The following is a 17,275-nucleotide window of genomic DNA, read 5'->3' as shown; positions in this document are numbered from 1 at the left end:
AATTAATTTGCTTATCTAACATGTTCCATAAATAAAGCCCATTTTAGAATATCTTTATAAGCTACAGCAGTACTCGGAGTAAACTCATGAAATATATTTTTAAGTCTTGAAGAGCATAAAATGTTTCTGGAGTGCTGTAAATACTGTGCACTTTATTTCTCTGGGTCTCACCATGAGAATTTATAAAATAAATAATGTTACAGTTCCTATAACCATGCAGCATACAGCAAGTTCTCAATAAACATTTGTCTTCTTCCCTCCAAGCTCTCTTCCAGCCTTTAGAGTTGTATTGCTTCATGGTTAACATGTAAGAATTAACTCTGAAATGGACTCTCTGAAGATTAGAAGCAGGTGACTTGATATTTGGCCACTGTCCCAGTAGAAGCAGGCAGTAAGCGACAACTGAGTGTCTGATTAAGGACAGGGACTAAGTGTTATGGCTGCAACCCTAAAATGCAAACAGTTAACTACTACAAATAAGACAGACGCATATTACTACTTAGTAAATAACAGGCATTCATAATTGTTTTAAAATTTATTTTATTGAAGTATAGTTGATTCACAATGTTGTGTTAGTTTCTGGTGTACAGCAAAGTGATTTAGTTATACATATATATGATAGTTTGCATCTGCTAATCCCAAATTCCCAATCTATCCCTCTCCTACCCGCCTCAGCATACACAGATCTGTGCTCTACAGGCATTCATAATTTCTTCAAGAAAGGACAAAAGTGCATAAGTACCTTTCAGGAAGTTTATATTAAAAGTGATTTTTTAAAAATTCTCATTACAAGAACAAAATTCTACGTATGACAGATATTAACTAGACTTTCTGTGGTGATCATTTCACAAAATATACAAATCATTATATTGTACACCTGAAACTAATATACTGTATGTCAATTATACCTCAATTAAAAAAAATTTTTCCCCCTATTTGCTATTGAAAAGAGCAGTTCCAGTTATATGGAAAATCCATTTATTTGTAACACCTACCTTCTGTGACAATGCCAGGAGAAAAAAAAAACCTATAGCTTATTTTATCTCAATTGATGCATATTTAATTGATTTTGAAACATGATTACTTCATATGTACAACATATTCCGTTACAGCCAAGTTTCCTGAAAGAGCAGCCTACACTCACCATCAAGTCAGTATCACCCACATTCCTAACCAACCGCCCTGAAGTACTCTTGCCTCTTCCCTCAAAGTGCTGGGGCCAGAGCTCCCTCAAGATCTCTACTGCCACTTCCGAGGGACACATGCCAACGCTTTCCTTCCTTCACCTGACTCTCAGTAATTTCTGATAACACTGGCTACTTACTACTCAAAACCTTCTCCCCATTCCCTCTCTCTAAGTTGCTGGTATACCCAGGATTACAGCCTTTGCTCTTTTTTCTCTGGATTTGCCTTTAAGTAATCTTCATTACCGTGGTTTTAAATTCTACTTTCCAAATATGAACACTGAGCTAAATACCTGCCTCAAGCTTTTCTATTATATTTCCAACAGCAGGAGAAATCCCAACCCTGTTTCCCTATATTTGATCCGGAGCAAAGTCATCCTAAAAGACCTTTGGTCCACATCTCCCAAAGCAGAAATTAAGCATCTTTCCCTACAGTTCCCAGCTGGAGGGTGTTTAAGAGCCTCATGGGAACTCCATCAACTCTCAGAGGCAGGAGACATCCATGCTTCCGGAAATTCACGCTGTCACTTCTCCCTTCTACCTTTCCCCCATCTCATCCCCAGGGTGTACTAAAAGAGAGAAAAATGGATTTGTTTGCTTTAGGACCTCTTTCAATTCTTCTACCACAGGCTGGCTTCCCTTTCCGAATCACAGTTTTATTAGCTATCCACAGTAATCCCTAAACAATTAGATGCACTCATGCTAAATATAGCTGATTCCTCATTTAGTATGTCTAAAAAGCAGTAATATGTGTTTCTCCATGTGACCCACTATCGAGTTCTTTGGAAGTCATAAACGAGATTACTTTTTTCACTTGTCCTTTTTCTAATTATAAAATAATATATATTTATTCTAAAAGCATTGGAAAATAAAGAAAAATTTCAAAATGAAAACTTGCTCCGGACGCGCAGGCTCAGCGGCCATGGCTCACGGGCCCAGCCGCTCTGCGGCATGTGGGATCTTCCCGGACCGGGGCACGAACCCGTGTCCCCTGCATTGGCAGGCGGACTCTCAACCACTGCGCCACCAGGGAAGTCCCAGAGAGAGAACTATTTAGAATATTTTCACCCAGGTGTGATTAGGTGGGACTTTGAGTTTGTTTCTTAAGAGAGAAAAGATCCACACGTTTTTCTCAAACCACAGGATGCTTCATTTAAAATATTTTTTGGAGAATTATGTTAATTAAAAATTTTAAACTTTAATAAGAAAAGCATTTTTAGTCAAACTAGTTAAGAACTTATTTTAATATCTGGTAGTTGGCAATAAAAGTAGATATTAAAATGTATATATATGGCTAATTTGGATTTTCCATTTATTTTTTAAATATTAAAACTTTCATCCCTCTTACCTTTGTATGCTTTCTAATAAATTCAACAGAAACAGGAACCATTCTGTCAAATAAGCCTATTATAAATTCCTTCTGAATAATACTGATCACAGGAGGTAAAAGATTTATCCAAGACAACATCAGCGGTCTCCAGCCCAGCATATGAGGCTCCATGTAAATCATCCCACATCTGGAAACCTGGAAAAACAATCATTGTTTACCTCCAAGGAACTGCTTATAAAAGAAATATGACTTGATACATCTATTTCTTACAACCTTCAGAAAACTCTTGGGGAAAAAATAGCATACTTTTAGATAATTTCCTGATTTAATTTTTGTGTACGACTTTATCAAATGGTCCTAGGCAAAGAGGAAAATATGCCTGACACTTAATATTTGTCAAGGTATGTCGACAGACACGGCTGCTCTTGGAGAATCACAGATGGCTGTTAAAATGAATTCTATAAATACTTTTCATCTAGAGTCAAAGTTACTAAGCAATAAACGCATTTATAACATTTCAAATTTATAAGCAGATGTGAAAACTGAGAACTTACAGTGGCAGGAGAAGCAACTTCTAAATCCATTGGTTCAAAAATAAGATTCATTTGTGGTGACATTTGGATAATCTCCCCGCTCATCAGACATAGTTTTTTGTTGTCATCCAGCACAGTGTTCATATTCTCAATCCATACTGCATCTACTGGCCCATCAAAAACTAACCATTTCCTGTCTGGCGTCTGGTTCATGCATATGGTGAATAAAGGACAAAAATAGTCATGGAAGGGAAAAAGTTCAATATTATTATTTTACAACTTTAAAATGTAACCCCTAAAACTAACTGCACCATCAAAATGTAAAGGCATCTCTGGAATAAAGTGTGCATACATGTGTGAATATATATATATTCACTAAAGAAGCCTATATATGCCACGGATGAGACAAATATATATAACATCTTAAGATTTCATCTTTTCCAATGTTTCTAAACTCATATATAACATGTTTTAGAGAGTATCATAAGTAAAACAAACATGTAATTGCCAGGGAAAACAATTTTCATTCAGACTGTCTGACTCTAGAGATTCTATTTAGTGTTCATACAGATTAATTACTCTTGTGTGATAAGTCAAGTTTTTTGTTCCCTCCACTGAATGAATTAACACACACATCCTTCTTGGGCTGAACTGTCTCATGGTGGTACAGGGCATTAATATCAATATAACCTTCACAGTCCCACAATGAGAAACATGAAAATATTTACATCTTGTCCAGAATATAGTAAATGTTCAACAAATATTAGCCAGAGGGAGCAAAAACGGATTCTCTTTTCTAGATCCTTATGAAGCAGCCCTTCTGAGGACACAGATGATGCTTTGGTTCCCCTTCAGCAAATGTGAATTTGAGTTGAAGTAGTGAAGGATCTGAATCCACCTTAGCACATTCTCATTCCCTGTGACCAAAGGCATTAATCCACAAGACAGTGGGCCTGTCTGGGCTCAAGCCACCCACACCCACACTCAGAAGCTAGCTCTGGCCATGCTCAGGAAGCACGGAAGAGCCTGTTATCTCGGAGAGCACCTTCAGAGCAACTTTTCCTCCTGCTGTTGGGTTCCCAGGGCTGCTCATCTTCACTCTAAGAAACACTGCCCTGGAATGGTGAGTTGTTGGGCTGTGCAGTCTGAAAGACCTCACTTTTAATCTGATTCTACTACTTCCCAGCTGTGTGACTTTGGGACAGCTACTTAACTTCCTGGAGACTCAGTATTTACAGGATGTAGCTTCCTGGAAAATATAATGTGTACTGTGTAGCTAAGTGTAAAATGGGAGATATCTCATGATTATTTCTTTATAAATAATGTAACAGCATACATTATCTGGAGACTTCACATGTTAAACTGGGCCAGAGGTCATCCACTGTGACAAGAAAGGATCTGAGACATCAAAGGATCTGGGACATCAATGGTCCCAGACCTCTGCCCGCCCCACCTGTGCCCTGAGAGCCAATCCTTACATTATTCATTGCTCAAGTCCCTTCAGGCAATAAAAGCAGAGCTGCAATTTGATGTTTTTCTGTTATTACACTGACTCATGACGGGCTGGTCCTTAAGTAGGTAAAGAGCACCAAATTTAGGATGTATGGTAGTCAGAATAAAGAAAACATTTATATAAAAAAAGACTTAAAACAAATGTCTGTAGCCTAGGCCCCTTTTCCTGTAAGACTAGCCTTAGCAAGCTGTCTCCGTGTAATCACACTCCACGGAGGGTCTGCTAACATACGACAACCAAGTTAACATTTATTGGTCTGTGGACCCTTTTCTGTAACAGTGGGAAGCTGCCACTCAGTAGGGTAAGCCAGGAGGAGGTAAGTTCCCACTCCCCTTCCCAGCAGCCAGCAGCTGGCACACCCTTTACCTCTTCTGCTTTCCACAGGCAGCCGATTCTCTTCCTAACACACTAAAGGGTAAGTGTTGGAATTTGTAAGACATCGTTTTATAAAGGTCTGCAATTTCCTCTCTAAGCACTGGAGTCTATCTAACAATTAGTGGGTGTGACACTGACAGCTAGCTGAGCAGCAGGGCACAGGAAGAACATTATTGAAGGATTGAAAGGATCACGTTACTCAGATGCTCTCTTTCCTGGGTCACTTAGCCTGGAAAAAGAAGATCAGAAATACTCTCCCCAGTCTTCTTTGCTCCTGCCCTCTCTTCTGTGCATACTGAGGAGAAGATGCCTGCCCTCATGGTCTCTGGCCTCTCTGCAGGCACTAACAGTGCTCTTCACAGAAACACTGCCAGACTGTTCAGTAATGTGTTTTATTTATTTATATATTTTTTAACATCTTTATCAGAGTAAAATTGTTTTACAATGTTGTGTTAGTTGCTGCTGTATAACAAAGTGAATCTGCTATACATATACATATATCCCCACATCTCCTTCCTCTTGCGTCTCCCTCCCACTTCCCCTATCCCACCGCTCTAGATGGTCACAAAGCACTGAGCTGATCTCCTTGTGCTATGTGGCTGCTTCCCATTAGCTATCTGTTTTACATTTGGTAGTGTATATATGTCAATGCCACTCTCTCACTTCGTCCCATCTTATCCTTCCCCCTCCCCGTGTCCTCAAGTTCATTCTCTACGTCTGTGTCTTTATTCCTGTCCTGCACCTAGGTCCTTCAGAACCTTTTTTTTTTTAGATTCCATATATGTGTTAGCATATGGTATTTGTTTTTCTCTTTCTGACATACTTCACTCTGTATGACAGTCTCTAGGTCCATCCACCTCACTACAGATAACACAATTTCGTTTCTTATAATGGCTGAGTAATATTCCACTGTACATATGTACCACATCTTCTTTATCCATTCATCTGTCGATGGGCATTTAGGTTGCTTCCATGACCTGGCTACTGTAAACAGTGCTGCAATGAACATTGGGGTGCATGTGTCTTTTTGAATTATGGTTTTCTCTGGGTATATGCCCAGTAGTAGGATTGCTGGATCATAGGGTAATTCTATTTTTATTTTTTAAGGAACTTCCATACTGTTCTCCATAGTGCCGGTATCAATTTACATTCCCACCAACAGTGCAAGAGGGTTCCCTTTTTTCCACACCCTCTCCAGCATTTGTTGTTTGTAGATTTTCTGATGATGCCCATTCTAACTGGTGTGAGGTGGTACCTCATTGTAGTTTTGATTTGCATTTCTCTAATAATTAGTCATATTGAGCAGCTTTTCATGTGCTTCTTGGCCATCTGTATGTCCTCTTTGGAGAAATGTCTATGTAGGTCTTCTGCCCATATTTAGGTTGGGTTACTTGTTTTTTTAATATTGAGCTGCATGAGCTGTTTCTATATTTTGGAGATTAATCCTTTGTCCACTGATTCATTTGCAAATATTTTCTCCCATTCTGAAGGTTGTCTTTTTGTCTTGTTTATGGTTTCTTTTGTTGTGCAAAAGCTTTTAAGTTTCATTAGGTCCCATTTGTTTATTTTTGTTTTTATTTCCATTACTCTAGGAGGTGGATCAAAAAAGATCTTGCTGTGATTTATGTCAAAGAGTGTTCTTCCTATGTTTTCCTCTAAGAGTTTTATAGTGTCTGGTCTTACATTTAGGTCTCAAATCCATTTTGAGTTTATTTTTGTGTATGGTGTTAGGGAGTGTTCTAATTTCATCCTTATACATGTAGCTGTCCAGTTTTCCCAGCACCACTTATTGAAGAGACTGTCATTTTTCCATTGTATATTCTTGCCTCCCTTGTCAAAGATAAGGTGCCCATATGTGCGTGGGTTTCTCTCTGGGCTTTCTATCCTGTTCCACTGATCTAAATGTCTGTTTTTGTGCCAGTACCATACTGTCTCGATTACTGCAGCTTTGTAGTATAGTCTGAAGTGAGGGAGCCTGATTCCTCCAGCTCTGTTTTTCTTTCTCAAGATTGTTTTGGCTATTTGGGGTCTTTTGTGTTTCCATACAAATTGTGAAATTTTTTGCTCTAGTTCTGTGAAAAATGCCATTGGTAGCTTGATAGGGATTGCACTGAATCTGTAGATTGCTTTGCATAGTAGAGTCATTTTCACAATGTTGATTCTTCCCATCCAAGAACATGGTATATCTCTTCATCTGTTTGTATCATCTTTAATTTCTTACATCAGTGTCTTATAGTTTTCTGCATACAGGTCTTCTGTCTCCTTAGGTAGGTTTATTCCTAGGTATTTTATTCTTTCTGTTGCAATGGTAAACGGGAGTGTTTCCTTAATTTCTCTTTCAGATTGTTCATTATTAGTGTATAAGAATGCAAGAGATTTCTGCGCATTAATTCTGTATTCTAATACTTTCCCAAATTCATTGATTATCTCTAGTAGTTTTCTGGTAGCATCTTTAGGATTCTCTTTGTATAGTATCATGTCATCTGCAAACAGTGACATTATTACTTCTTCTTTTCTTATTTGGATTCCTTTCATTTCTTTTTCTTCTCTAACTGCTGTGGATAAAACTTCCAAAACTATGTTGAATAAGAGTGGTGAGAGTGGGCAACCTTGTCTTGTTCCTGATCTTAGTGGAAATGGTTTCAGTTTTTCACCATTGAGAACAATGTTGGCTCTGGGTTTGTTGTATATGGCCCTTATTATGTTGAGGTAAGTTCCCTCTATGCCTACTTTCTGGAGAGTTTTTATCATAAGTCAGTGTTGAATTCTGTCGAAAGCTTTTTCTGCATCTATTGAGATGATCATATGGTTTTTCTCCTTCAGTTTGTTAATATGGATTATCACATTGATTGATTTGGGTATATTGAAGAATCCTTGCAATCCTGGGATAAACGCAACTTGATCATGGTGCATGATGCTTTTAATGTGCTGCTGGATTCTGTTTCCTAGTATTTTGTTGAGGATTTTTGCATCTATGTTCATCAGTGATATTAGTCTGCAGTTTTCTCTTGTTGTGACAGTTTTTCTGGTTTTGGTATCAGGGTGATGGTGGCCTGGTAGAATGAGTTTGGGAGTGTTCTTCCCTCTGCTATATTTTGGAAGAGTTTGAGAAGGATGGGTGTTAGCTCTTCTCTAAATGTTTGATAGAATTCACCTGTGAAGCCATCTGATCCTGGGCTTTTGTTTGCTGGAAGATTTTTAATCCCAGTTTCAATTTCAGTGCTTGTGATTGGTCTGTTTATATTTTATATTTCTTCCTGGTTCAGTCTCGGAAGGTTGTGTTTTTCTAAGAATTTGTCCATTTCTTCCAGGTTGTCTATTTTATTGGCATAGAGTTGCCTGTAGTAATCTCTCATGATCCTTTGTATTTCTGCAGTGTCAGTTGTCACTTCTCCTTTTTCATTTCTAAGTCTGTTGACTTGAGCCTTCTCCCTTTTTTTCTTGATGAGTCTGGCTAATAATGATTTATCAATTTTGTTTATCTTTTCAAAGAACCAGCTTTTAGTTTTATTGATCTTTGCTATCGTTTCCTTCATTTCTTTTTCATTTATTTCAGATCTGATCTTTATGATTCCTTTCCTTCTTCTAACTTTGGGGATGTTTTGTTCTTCTTTCTCTAATTGCTTTACGCATAAGGTTAGGTTGTTTATTTGAGATGTTTCTTATTTCTTGAGGTAGGATTCTAGTGCTATAAACTTCCCTTTTAGACCTGCTTTTGCTGCATCCCATAGGTTTTGGGTCATCGTGTTTTCATTGTCAACAATTTCATTTCATTTCATTTGTTTCTAGGTATATTTTGATTTCCTCTTTGATTTCTTCAGTGATCTCTTGGTTATTTAGTAGTGTTTTGTTTAGCCTCCATATGTTTGTATTTTTTACAGATTTTTTCCTGTAGTTGATACCTAGTCTCATAGCATTATGGTCAGAGAAGATACTTGATACGACTTCAATTTTCTTAAATTTACCAACGCTTGATTTGTGACCCATGATAGGATCTCTCCTGGAGAATGTTCCATGGGCACTTGAGAAGAAAGTGTATTCTATTGTTTTTGGATGGAATGTTCTGTAAATGTCAATTAAGTCCATCTTGTTTAATGTATCATTTAAAGCTTGTGTTTCCTTATTTATTTTCATTTTGGATGATCTGTCCATTGGGGAAAGTGGGGTGCTAACATCCCCTACTATGGTTGTGCTACTGTCAATTTCCCCTTTTATGGATGTTAGCATTTGCCTTATGTATTGAGGGGCTCCTATGTTGGGTGCATAAATATTTACAAGTGTTATAGCTTCTTCTTGGATTGATCCCTTGATCATTATGTAGTGTCCTTCTTTGTCTCTTGTAATAGTCTTTATTTTAAAGACTATTTTATCTGATATGAGAATTGCTACTCCAACTTTCGATTTCCATTTGCATGGAATATCTTTTTCCATCCCCTCACTTTCAGTCTGTATGTGTCCCTAGGTCTGAAGTGGGTCTCTTGTAGATAGTATATATATGGGTCTTGTTTTTGTATCCATTCAGTCAGTCTATGTCTTTTGGTTGGAGCATTTAATCCACTTACACTTAAGGTAGTTATTGACATGTACGTTCCTATTACCATTTTCTTAACTGTTTTGGGTTTGTTTCTGTAGGTCTCTTCCTTCTCTTGTGTTTCTTGCCTAGAGTAGTTCCTTTAGCATTTGTTGTAAAGCTGGTTTGGTGGTGTTGAATTCTCTTAGCTTTTGCTTGTCTGTAAGTCTGAATGAGATCCTTGCTGGGTAGAGTAACCTTGGTTGTAGGTTTTTCCCTTTCACCACTTTAAATATGTCCTGCCACACCCTTCTGGCTTGCAGAGTTTCTGCTGAAAGATCAGCTGTTAACCTTATGGGGATTCCCTTGTATGTTATTTGTTGCTTTTCCCTTGCTGCCTTAAAAATATTTTCTTTGTATTTAATTTTTGATACTTTCATTAATATGTGTCTTGGCATGTTTCTCCTTGGATTTATCCTGTATGGGACTCTCTGCACTTCCTGGACTTGATTGACTATTTCCTTTCCCATGTTACAGAAGTTTTCAACTATAATCTCTTCAAATATTTTCTCAGTCCCTTTTTCTCTTCTTCTTCTGGGACCCTTATAACTCAAATGTTGGTACGTTTAATGTTGTCCCAGAGGTCACTGAGACTGTCCTCAAGTCTTTTCATTCTTTTTTCTTTATTCTGCTCTGCAGTAGTTATTTCCACTATTTTATCTTTCAGGTCACTTATCCGTTCTTCTGCCTCAGTTATTCTGCTATTGATTCCTTCTAGAGAATTTTTCATTTCATTTATTGTGTTGTTTATCATTGTTTGTTTGCTCTTTAGTTCTTCTAGGTCTTTGTTAAACGTTTCTTGTATTTTCTCTCTTCTACTTCCAAGATTTTGGATCATCTTTACTGTCATTACTCTGAATTCTTTTTCAGGTAGACTGCCTATTTCCTCTCCATTTGTTTGGTCTGGTGGGTTTTTACCTTGCTCCTTCATCTGCTGTTTGTTTCTCTGTCTTCTCATTTTGCTTAACTTATTGTGTGTGGGGTCTCCTTTTCGCAGGCTGCAGGTTCGTAGTTCCCGCTGTTTTTGGCATCAGCCCCCAGTGGGTAAGGGTGGTTCAGTGGGTTGTGTTGGCTTCCTGGTGGAGGGGCCTGGTGCCTGTGTTCTGGTGGATGAGGCTGGATCTTGTCTTTCTGGTGGGCAGAACCATGTCCGGTGGTAGTTTTGGGGTGTCTGTGACCTTATTATGATTTTAGGCAGCCTCTCTGCTAATGGGTGGGGTTGTGTTCCTGTCTCGCTATTTGTTTGGCATAGGGTGCCCAGCACTGTAGCTTGCTGGTCATTGAGTGGAGCTGGGTCTTAGTGTTGAGATGGAGATCTCTGGGAGAGCTTTTGCCACTTGATATTATGTGGGGCCGGGAGGTCTCTGGTGGACCAATATCCTGAATTTGGCTCTCCTGCCTCAGAGGCTCAGGCCTGACACCTGGCCGGAGCACCAAGACCCTGTCAGCCACATGGCTCAGAAGAAAAGGGAGAAAAAAACAAAAAGAAAGAAAGAAAAATATATAAAATAAAATAAAGTTACTAAGGTGAAAAAAATTTTTAAATATTAAAAATAAAAAAAGAAAGAAGAGAGCAACCAAACCAAAAAACAAATCCACCAATGTAACAAACGTTAAAAACTATCCTTAAAAACAAAAACCGGACAGACAGAACCGTAAGACAAATGTTAAAAGCAAAGCATATGCCTGGCACAGTATTAGATGCTCAAGATACAGGAGTGAACGAGAGAGATGATGTACTTTGGCCTCCTGAAGCTTATATCCAGTTGTATTTATATCAAGCAGGGCATAAAATTTCCTTGTCTCAACTCTCTCATCTGTGGAGGGAGAAGAGACAGGCACCACGCCCCACTCACTGCCCTCGTGAGGGTCTCGTCCCGGCACGTGTAGGGCAAGGGTGGCGTACCTAGTGCCCACAGGCCTGTCTCCTTGCGGCATCTGGGAGGTAAAAGGGGGCCACTTTACCTCCCAGCGGGAAACTCAGCGCTCCTGCCCCCAGCCGAGGAACCGGCAGTTTAAAGGCCATGGGCACACGGAGGCGAAGGATGCGGGGGCTTGGCTCAGACACTGCCTGGGGCGGCGGCCGGCGCCTCAAGGATCCCAGTAATGTGTTTTAAATAAGTACCTTGAGCTACAAATACAAATGTTTACTTGAAACAACTGAAAAAAATCATAACTCTCATAGCATGGAGAAGTGTTAGCACTTACCGATGAAGCAGCAAATGCTCTAAAACTGACAGCGAGGATCCCGTCGGACCACTCATGGGACACTAAATCAAACTGCCCATACAGCTGACCCATGGTGACAGACTTAGGATTTAAAACAGTGATCTGAACCTTGTTTTCTTCCATTAACCCCTTAATAGAAAAAAAAAAAAGATTATTTATTTATTTAAAAGACTACTAATACTGTCATTATTCATGGAAAACATGATTGGGCATGTAGAAAATCCTAAAGACTCTACACAAAAACTACCAGAAGTAAAGAGTTCATTTAACAAGGCTGCAGCAAACAAAGTCATTATACAAAAATTGATTGTATTTTCTATAATGCCAATGAACAACTGAAAAATAAAATTTAAAAATACCATTTACAATAGGATTTAAGAACTCATAGCATACTTAGGAATAAAGTACCAAATGTTGGTCAAAAGCATATAATATTTACTATTGATAGATCAACAGGTTACATGTTCTTTTCTGCTTTTCCTTACAAACCTTAAAAATGTTAACACCATTCTAAGCTCACTGGCATCACAAAAACAGGCTTTGGGCTGAAGTTGGCCCATGGGCTGTAAGTGGTTGATTCTTACTACAAAACATTCTCTGAGATAAAATTAAATGATTTAAATATAGGCAAATATGTACCATTCTCACGTTGTGAAAAAATTAATATTGGTAAGCTGATAGTTTCCACCAGAACCTTGAAAGCTGGTATATGGAATTAATAAGAGATGTTAATACCCTTGGGGCATAGGCTTTTTTATGTTTTTAATTAATAGACTTTATTTGTTTAGAGTAGCTTTGGGTTTACAGAAAAATTAAACAGAAAATATAGAGAGATTCACATATATTCCCTCCATCTTCCCGCCACTCACACACAGTTTCCCCTACTATTAAAGCCTCGCATTGGTGTGGTACATTGTTATGATTCCTCAATTCCTCAGTTCCTCTGCTGATATGGATTCTTTCTTAGTAACTAAAGCCCATGGTTTACATTAAGGTTTACTCTCTGCGTTGGACACTTCTATGGATTTTGCCAAATACATAATGTCACGTATCCACCATTACAATATATACAGAATAGCTCCCCACCCTAAAAATCACCTGTGCTCTACTTATTCACAATCATTTCTTTTTTATATCACATAATAAGTTCAACTTATAACAGAACAAGTCCAACTCTTTCCCACACTGCTTTCTGCCCACCACCACTGGAGCTTGGGCCATGAAGTACCAAACTGAAGAAAACATGTGGCAATAATAATGTGAAGCAGTAAAAAAAAAAAAAAAGCTCAAGGTCTGTGTTTTCTTCTCTGTGCCCAGAAGGGAATAACGATGTGTCATCCTTGATTCAGAAGCATGGGAAAGTTCTATCATCTTAGTCAGAACAAAGTTGCTGCCATTAAAGCAACGTGTTTGTCCCGAATGCAACGAAGCTAGCGTGAAGCTGCAGCTTGCAAGCAGTGGCTATGGAGCCCTGCCCCTTTTACATTACCACAGTGTCACTCTTAGAACTTCCTGATAATGAATCACTTTCGGGCTTTATATTGGACCAGAATACATGCTCATACCTTCATCTTCTTTCATCTTTGAGTGGCACACCACATTTGGCTCTTTTAGAGACTTATTTTTTATAGCAAAAAATTCGCCCCTATAACAATAAAATAACAAAATAGCAAAAATGCAAACAAAAACTGAGGAAAGCAAGGCAGGAAGGATAAAGGGAAAGGAAGGGAGGCGAAGAAAGGAAACAGCATGAAAGGATAAAACCATAAAGGAACAGATGACAGAAATAAGTACATATCCGTTTGTTTGATAATAAATACAATCGAAGTAAAATTTCCCTATGAGAAGATAAAGGCCATCAAATTGGAGAAAATAAAAGTTAAAACTAATTACTCTCCATAAAAAAGTAAATCACAGTGACAGCCAGAGTCACAGTTAAAGACATGGGCAAATATATATGCAAGGAGAAAGCAGGGGTTGCAATACTGAAATTAGACACAGGGGATCCAAGGCAGATAATACAAGTAGATAATTTTACACTGGCTGAAGGGAGGCTCCACAATGAAGATGTAATGATCACGAATCCCATTTGGCTACAAACACTGAAATATATGAAGCAAGAGCTATTTGAAATACAAGGGTAAGTAGACAGAAATGCAATATTAGTTGGAGAATTTAAAACAGCCTCACTCCTTTAGCCTATCAAAGTAGACCAAACTGAGATGTGTAGGACAGGAATTTTGAATAATATAATCATCATTATTTACTATACTTACATATGCATGTATTATATAATGTATGCACATGCTCGCGCGCACACGCGCACGCACACACACACACACACACACTTCAGTTCAGTACCACTAGCAGCCACTAACAAGTTTGCATTACAAATCTAAACACCAAGAAAATAAAAACTACTCTCTTAAGAAAGTATAAAAGAGAAAACTGTCAGGTTTTTTCATGTCTTCAGACTTTGTTCTCTAATGAATGTGTTATCTTTACGATTAAACTCTTTAAAAAAAAGAAACAAAAGGGCTAGAGGCAAATCTGTGGCATACCCTTTGTATACTGAACTTCCTACTTGCTTTGTATTACTTTTCTAATTTTATTTCCTCTGTATTTTTATAAGTTTAAGTTGCTGCATTAAAGTACCCTTTTAAATAACCATACATTCTATCTTGCACAAAGCTGATTATCAATAAATTAATGCATTAATAACACACTTACCTTTTCACATAGATCATTTAGTGCTCCAGCTAAGACGCGATATGCACTGGTTTTTCCTCCAAATGGCTCTCCAACAATCATAAAGCCATGACGCACGATCATCATTTCATATATCTGAAGAATCTTCTCAGAAAAGAAGCTGGTCATTTGCAAATTCATGGAGTCACAGTTGTCTTTGATGGCTCCCAGCAAATCATTGTAATCTGGTTTTGGTAATTTCACCCCAGGAAACAAATCTGAAGTAATTCCCTAATGATAGATGATTTGGGGATTTACATTATCTATCTATACATTCTCATATTCTCTGTGTCTTTCTATATATGTATGTATATGTGTATATGTATATATACATATATATATAGACATATAGACATACATAAACTTGATAAAATTTCTCACATCCTTGTATTTAACGTTGATGGAAATAGAGCCTTTGAGTAATAGTCCAGTATTTTCAACAGCTTCATAGAGGTATGACTGACATACAATCAACTGTTTATATTTAAAGGGTACAATTTGATAAGTGAAACCACCAACTCAATGAAGATAGTCAACATACCAGTCACAGCCACAAGTCTCCTTGTGGCCTTTTCTCCTCTCCTTGCCACCTCCTGTCTCCATCCCCAGACAACCAACAAACACTGATTTGCTTTCTGTTACTATTTTTACTTGCATTATCTAGAAATTATTACGGGTGAAATTACACATTACAGGTACTACTTTATTTTTTGTCTGGCTTCTTTCACTTTGCATAAAGATTTGGAAATTCACACCTTTCACAGCATATATCAATAGCCCATTGTATTGAAGTGTTCCACTGTATTGAGGTGCCAGTTTTTAAATCCATTTTCCTGTTGATGGACATTTTCATTGTTTCCAGTTTGGGAAATAAATAAAGCTACTATAAACATGTATATACAAGTCTTTGTATGGACAAATGTTTTCATTTCTCTCGGGCGAATAATGAGGAGTGGAATACCTGGATAGTACGGTGAGTGTGTATTTACCGTTTTAAGAAACTGTCTGCTTTCCAAGGTTGTTGTATTATTATGTTACATCTCCCCAAGCAGTGTATGAGAGTTTCAATATTTGATATGGTCAGTCTTCTTAATTTTAGCCATAGTAACAAGTAACAGTATCTTGTTGTGGCTTCAATTTGCATTTCCCAAAGATTAACATTTTTTGCATGTACTTGTGTGCCATATGTATATCTTCTTTAGTGAAATGTCTGTTCAAATCTTTTGCCTATTTTTAATCAGTTTATTTTCTTCACGGTAAGTTTTGACCATTCTTTAAATATTCTGCATACAAATCCTTCATCATACATCTAATATGCAAATTTTTTTCTAGTCTCTAGCTTGTCTTTCATTCTCTTACCAGTGTATTTCAAAGAGCAAACTTTTAAATTTTGATGAGTCTATTTTATGAATTTATTGTTTCATGCATTGTGCTTTCGGTGTTGTATTTAAGAAATTTTTGCCTATTCCAAATTCACAAGGGATTTCTCTTGTTTTCCTCCAGAGATGTTGCAGTTTTACATCTTTTTAAGTTAAAAAGTTAGAGGATGAACACGATCTGATTTGAAGGCTTATTATAAAGATGGGGTCACATTAGTATAGTCACACAAATGTATCAATGGAACAGAATAGGGAGACCAGAAATAGACCCACACACATGTGAACAACTCATTCTCAACAAAGACTCAAAGGCAATCCCGTAGAGAAAAGATTAAAAAAATAGTCTTGAGCAAATTATGCTAGAGTACCTGGATTTGTCAAAATAATGAACTTCCAACCATGCCTCATACCATACACAAAAATTAGTTCGATGGTATTTTAATCATTGTAGTGGGTAGTATGTTAATCAGCTTAGCTTCCCTCAAAAATGTATGTGCACCTGGAACCTCAGAATGTCCCCTTATTTGGAAATAAGATCTTTGCAGATGTAATTAGATAAGATGAGATCATACAGGAGCCCAACTCCAGTGATTGGTGTCTTTATAACAGAAAGGAGAGGAAGACACAGACACAACGACACCCAGGGAAGAAGGCCATCTAGTGGTGGGGACAGAGACTGAAGTAATGACAAGCCGAGGAACATCAAAGATCACCAGTAGCCATCAGAAGCCAAGAAGAAACAAGGAAGGATTCTTTCCTAAAGGCTTCAGAGGGAACCAACACCTTCGTTCAGGCTTTTATCCTCCAGAACTGTGAGAAAATCAATTTCTATTGTTTTAAGCCACCAGGTTTGTGGTACTTTGTTATGGCAGCTTTAGGAAACGAATACAATCATACAATGTATGATTGGAAAGAATTATACTTCCATATTTAGTGCATATGAATATACAGAGTTGATTTCAAGGTCTAAGAAACATTCCTTTATAAACTGCTAAGGCTTTTTCATAAGTATTATAGCAACCTATGTGAGAGATACAACTATTCATTTTACTCTGAAGATAAAAGTGAAAATTCAGAAGAGCTTAATATGAAAGCATACATTCAAGCTATACCTTAGAACTGACAAACTACCAGTTTAATCACCCCTAAATTTAATCCTTTAAATCCTGTTATGGATAAACTGATCCCAGTTCACTGGAGCAGTAAGTTTCCTTGGGGCAAAGGAGAGAAAAAGGCAACGCAGTAGGGTCTTTAAGATCACTCTGCAGCCTAGCTGAGTGGCTGGAACCCCCTCTCCCTCATATACTGGCCATGAATACAAGTTACTTATGATCTCTGTGCCGCAGTTACACCACGTGTAAAATGGGGATAACAAGAGCACCTGCCCCGTTAGCTGCTTATGAGTATTAAATAA

At 37.8% G+C, this 17,275-nt stretch overlaps 1 protein-coding gene across 4 annotated transcripts in view; it reads right to left on the bottom strand.

The window, feature by feature from the left end:
* DNAH7 (dynein axonemal heavy chain 7) overlaps positions 1 to 17,275 on the bottom strand; it is a 247,269-nt gene that overhangs the window by 118,200 nt on the left and 111,794 nt on the right. For all 4 annotated transcript variants that reach the window (XM_067741149.1, XM_067741150.1, XM_067741152.1 and 1 more), the window contains 4 exons: positions 14,465 to 14,713; positions 11,714 to 11,863; positions 3,069 to 3,251; positions 2,533 to 2,709 (listed from right to left, as the gene is read on the bottom strand). In XM_067741149.1, the coding sequence (XP_067597250.1) occupies positions 2,533 to 2,709; positions 3,069 to 3,251; positions 11,714 to 11,863; positions 14,465 to 14,713 (759 nt within the window). The remainder of the gene's footprint in view (positions 1 to 2,532; positions 2,710 to 3,068; positions 3,252 to 11,713; positions 11,864 to 14,464; positions 14,714 to 17,275) is intronic.

Source organism: Pseudorca crassidens, chromosome 6 (genome assembly GCF_039906515.1).
Source record: "Pseudorca crassidens isolate mPseCra1 chromosome 6, mPseCra1.hap1, whole genome shotgun sequence".
NCBI lineage: Eukaryota > Metazoa > Chordata > Mammalia > Artiodactyla > Delphinidae > Pseudorca > Pseudorca crassidens.
Note: the sequence above shows the minus strand (reverse complement) of the source record. Positions and strands in the feature narration are given on the sequence as shown.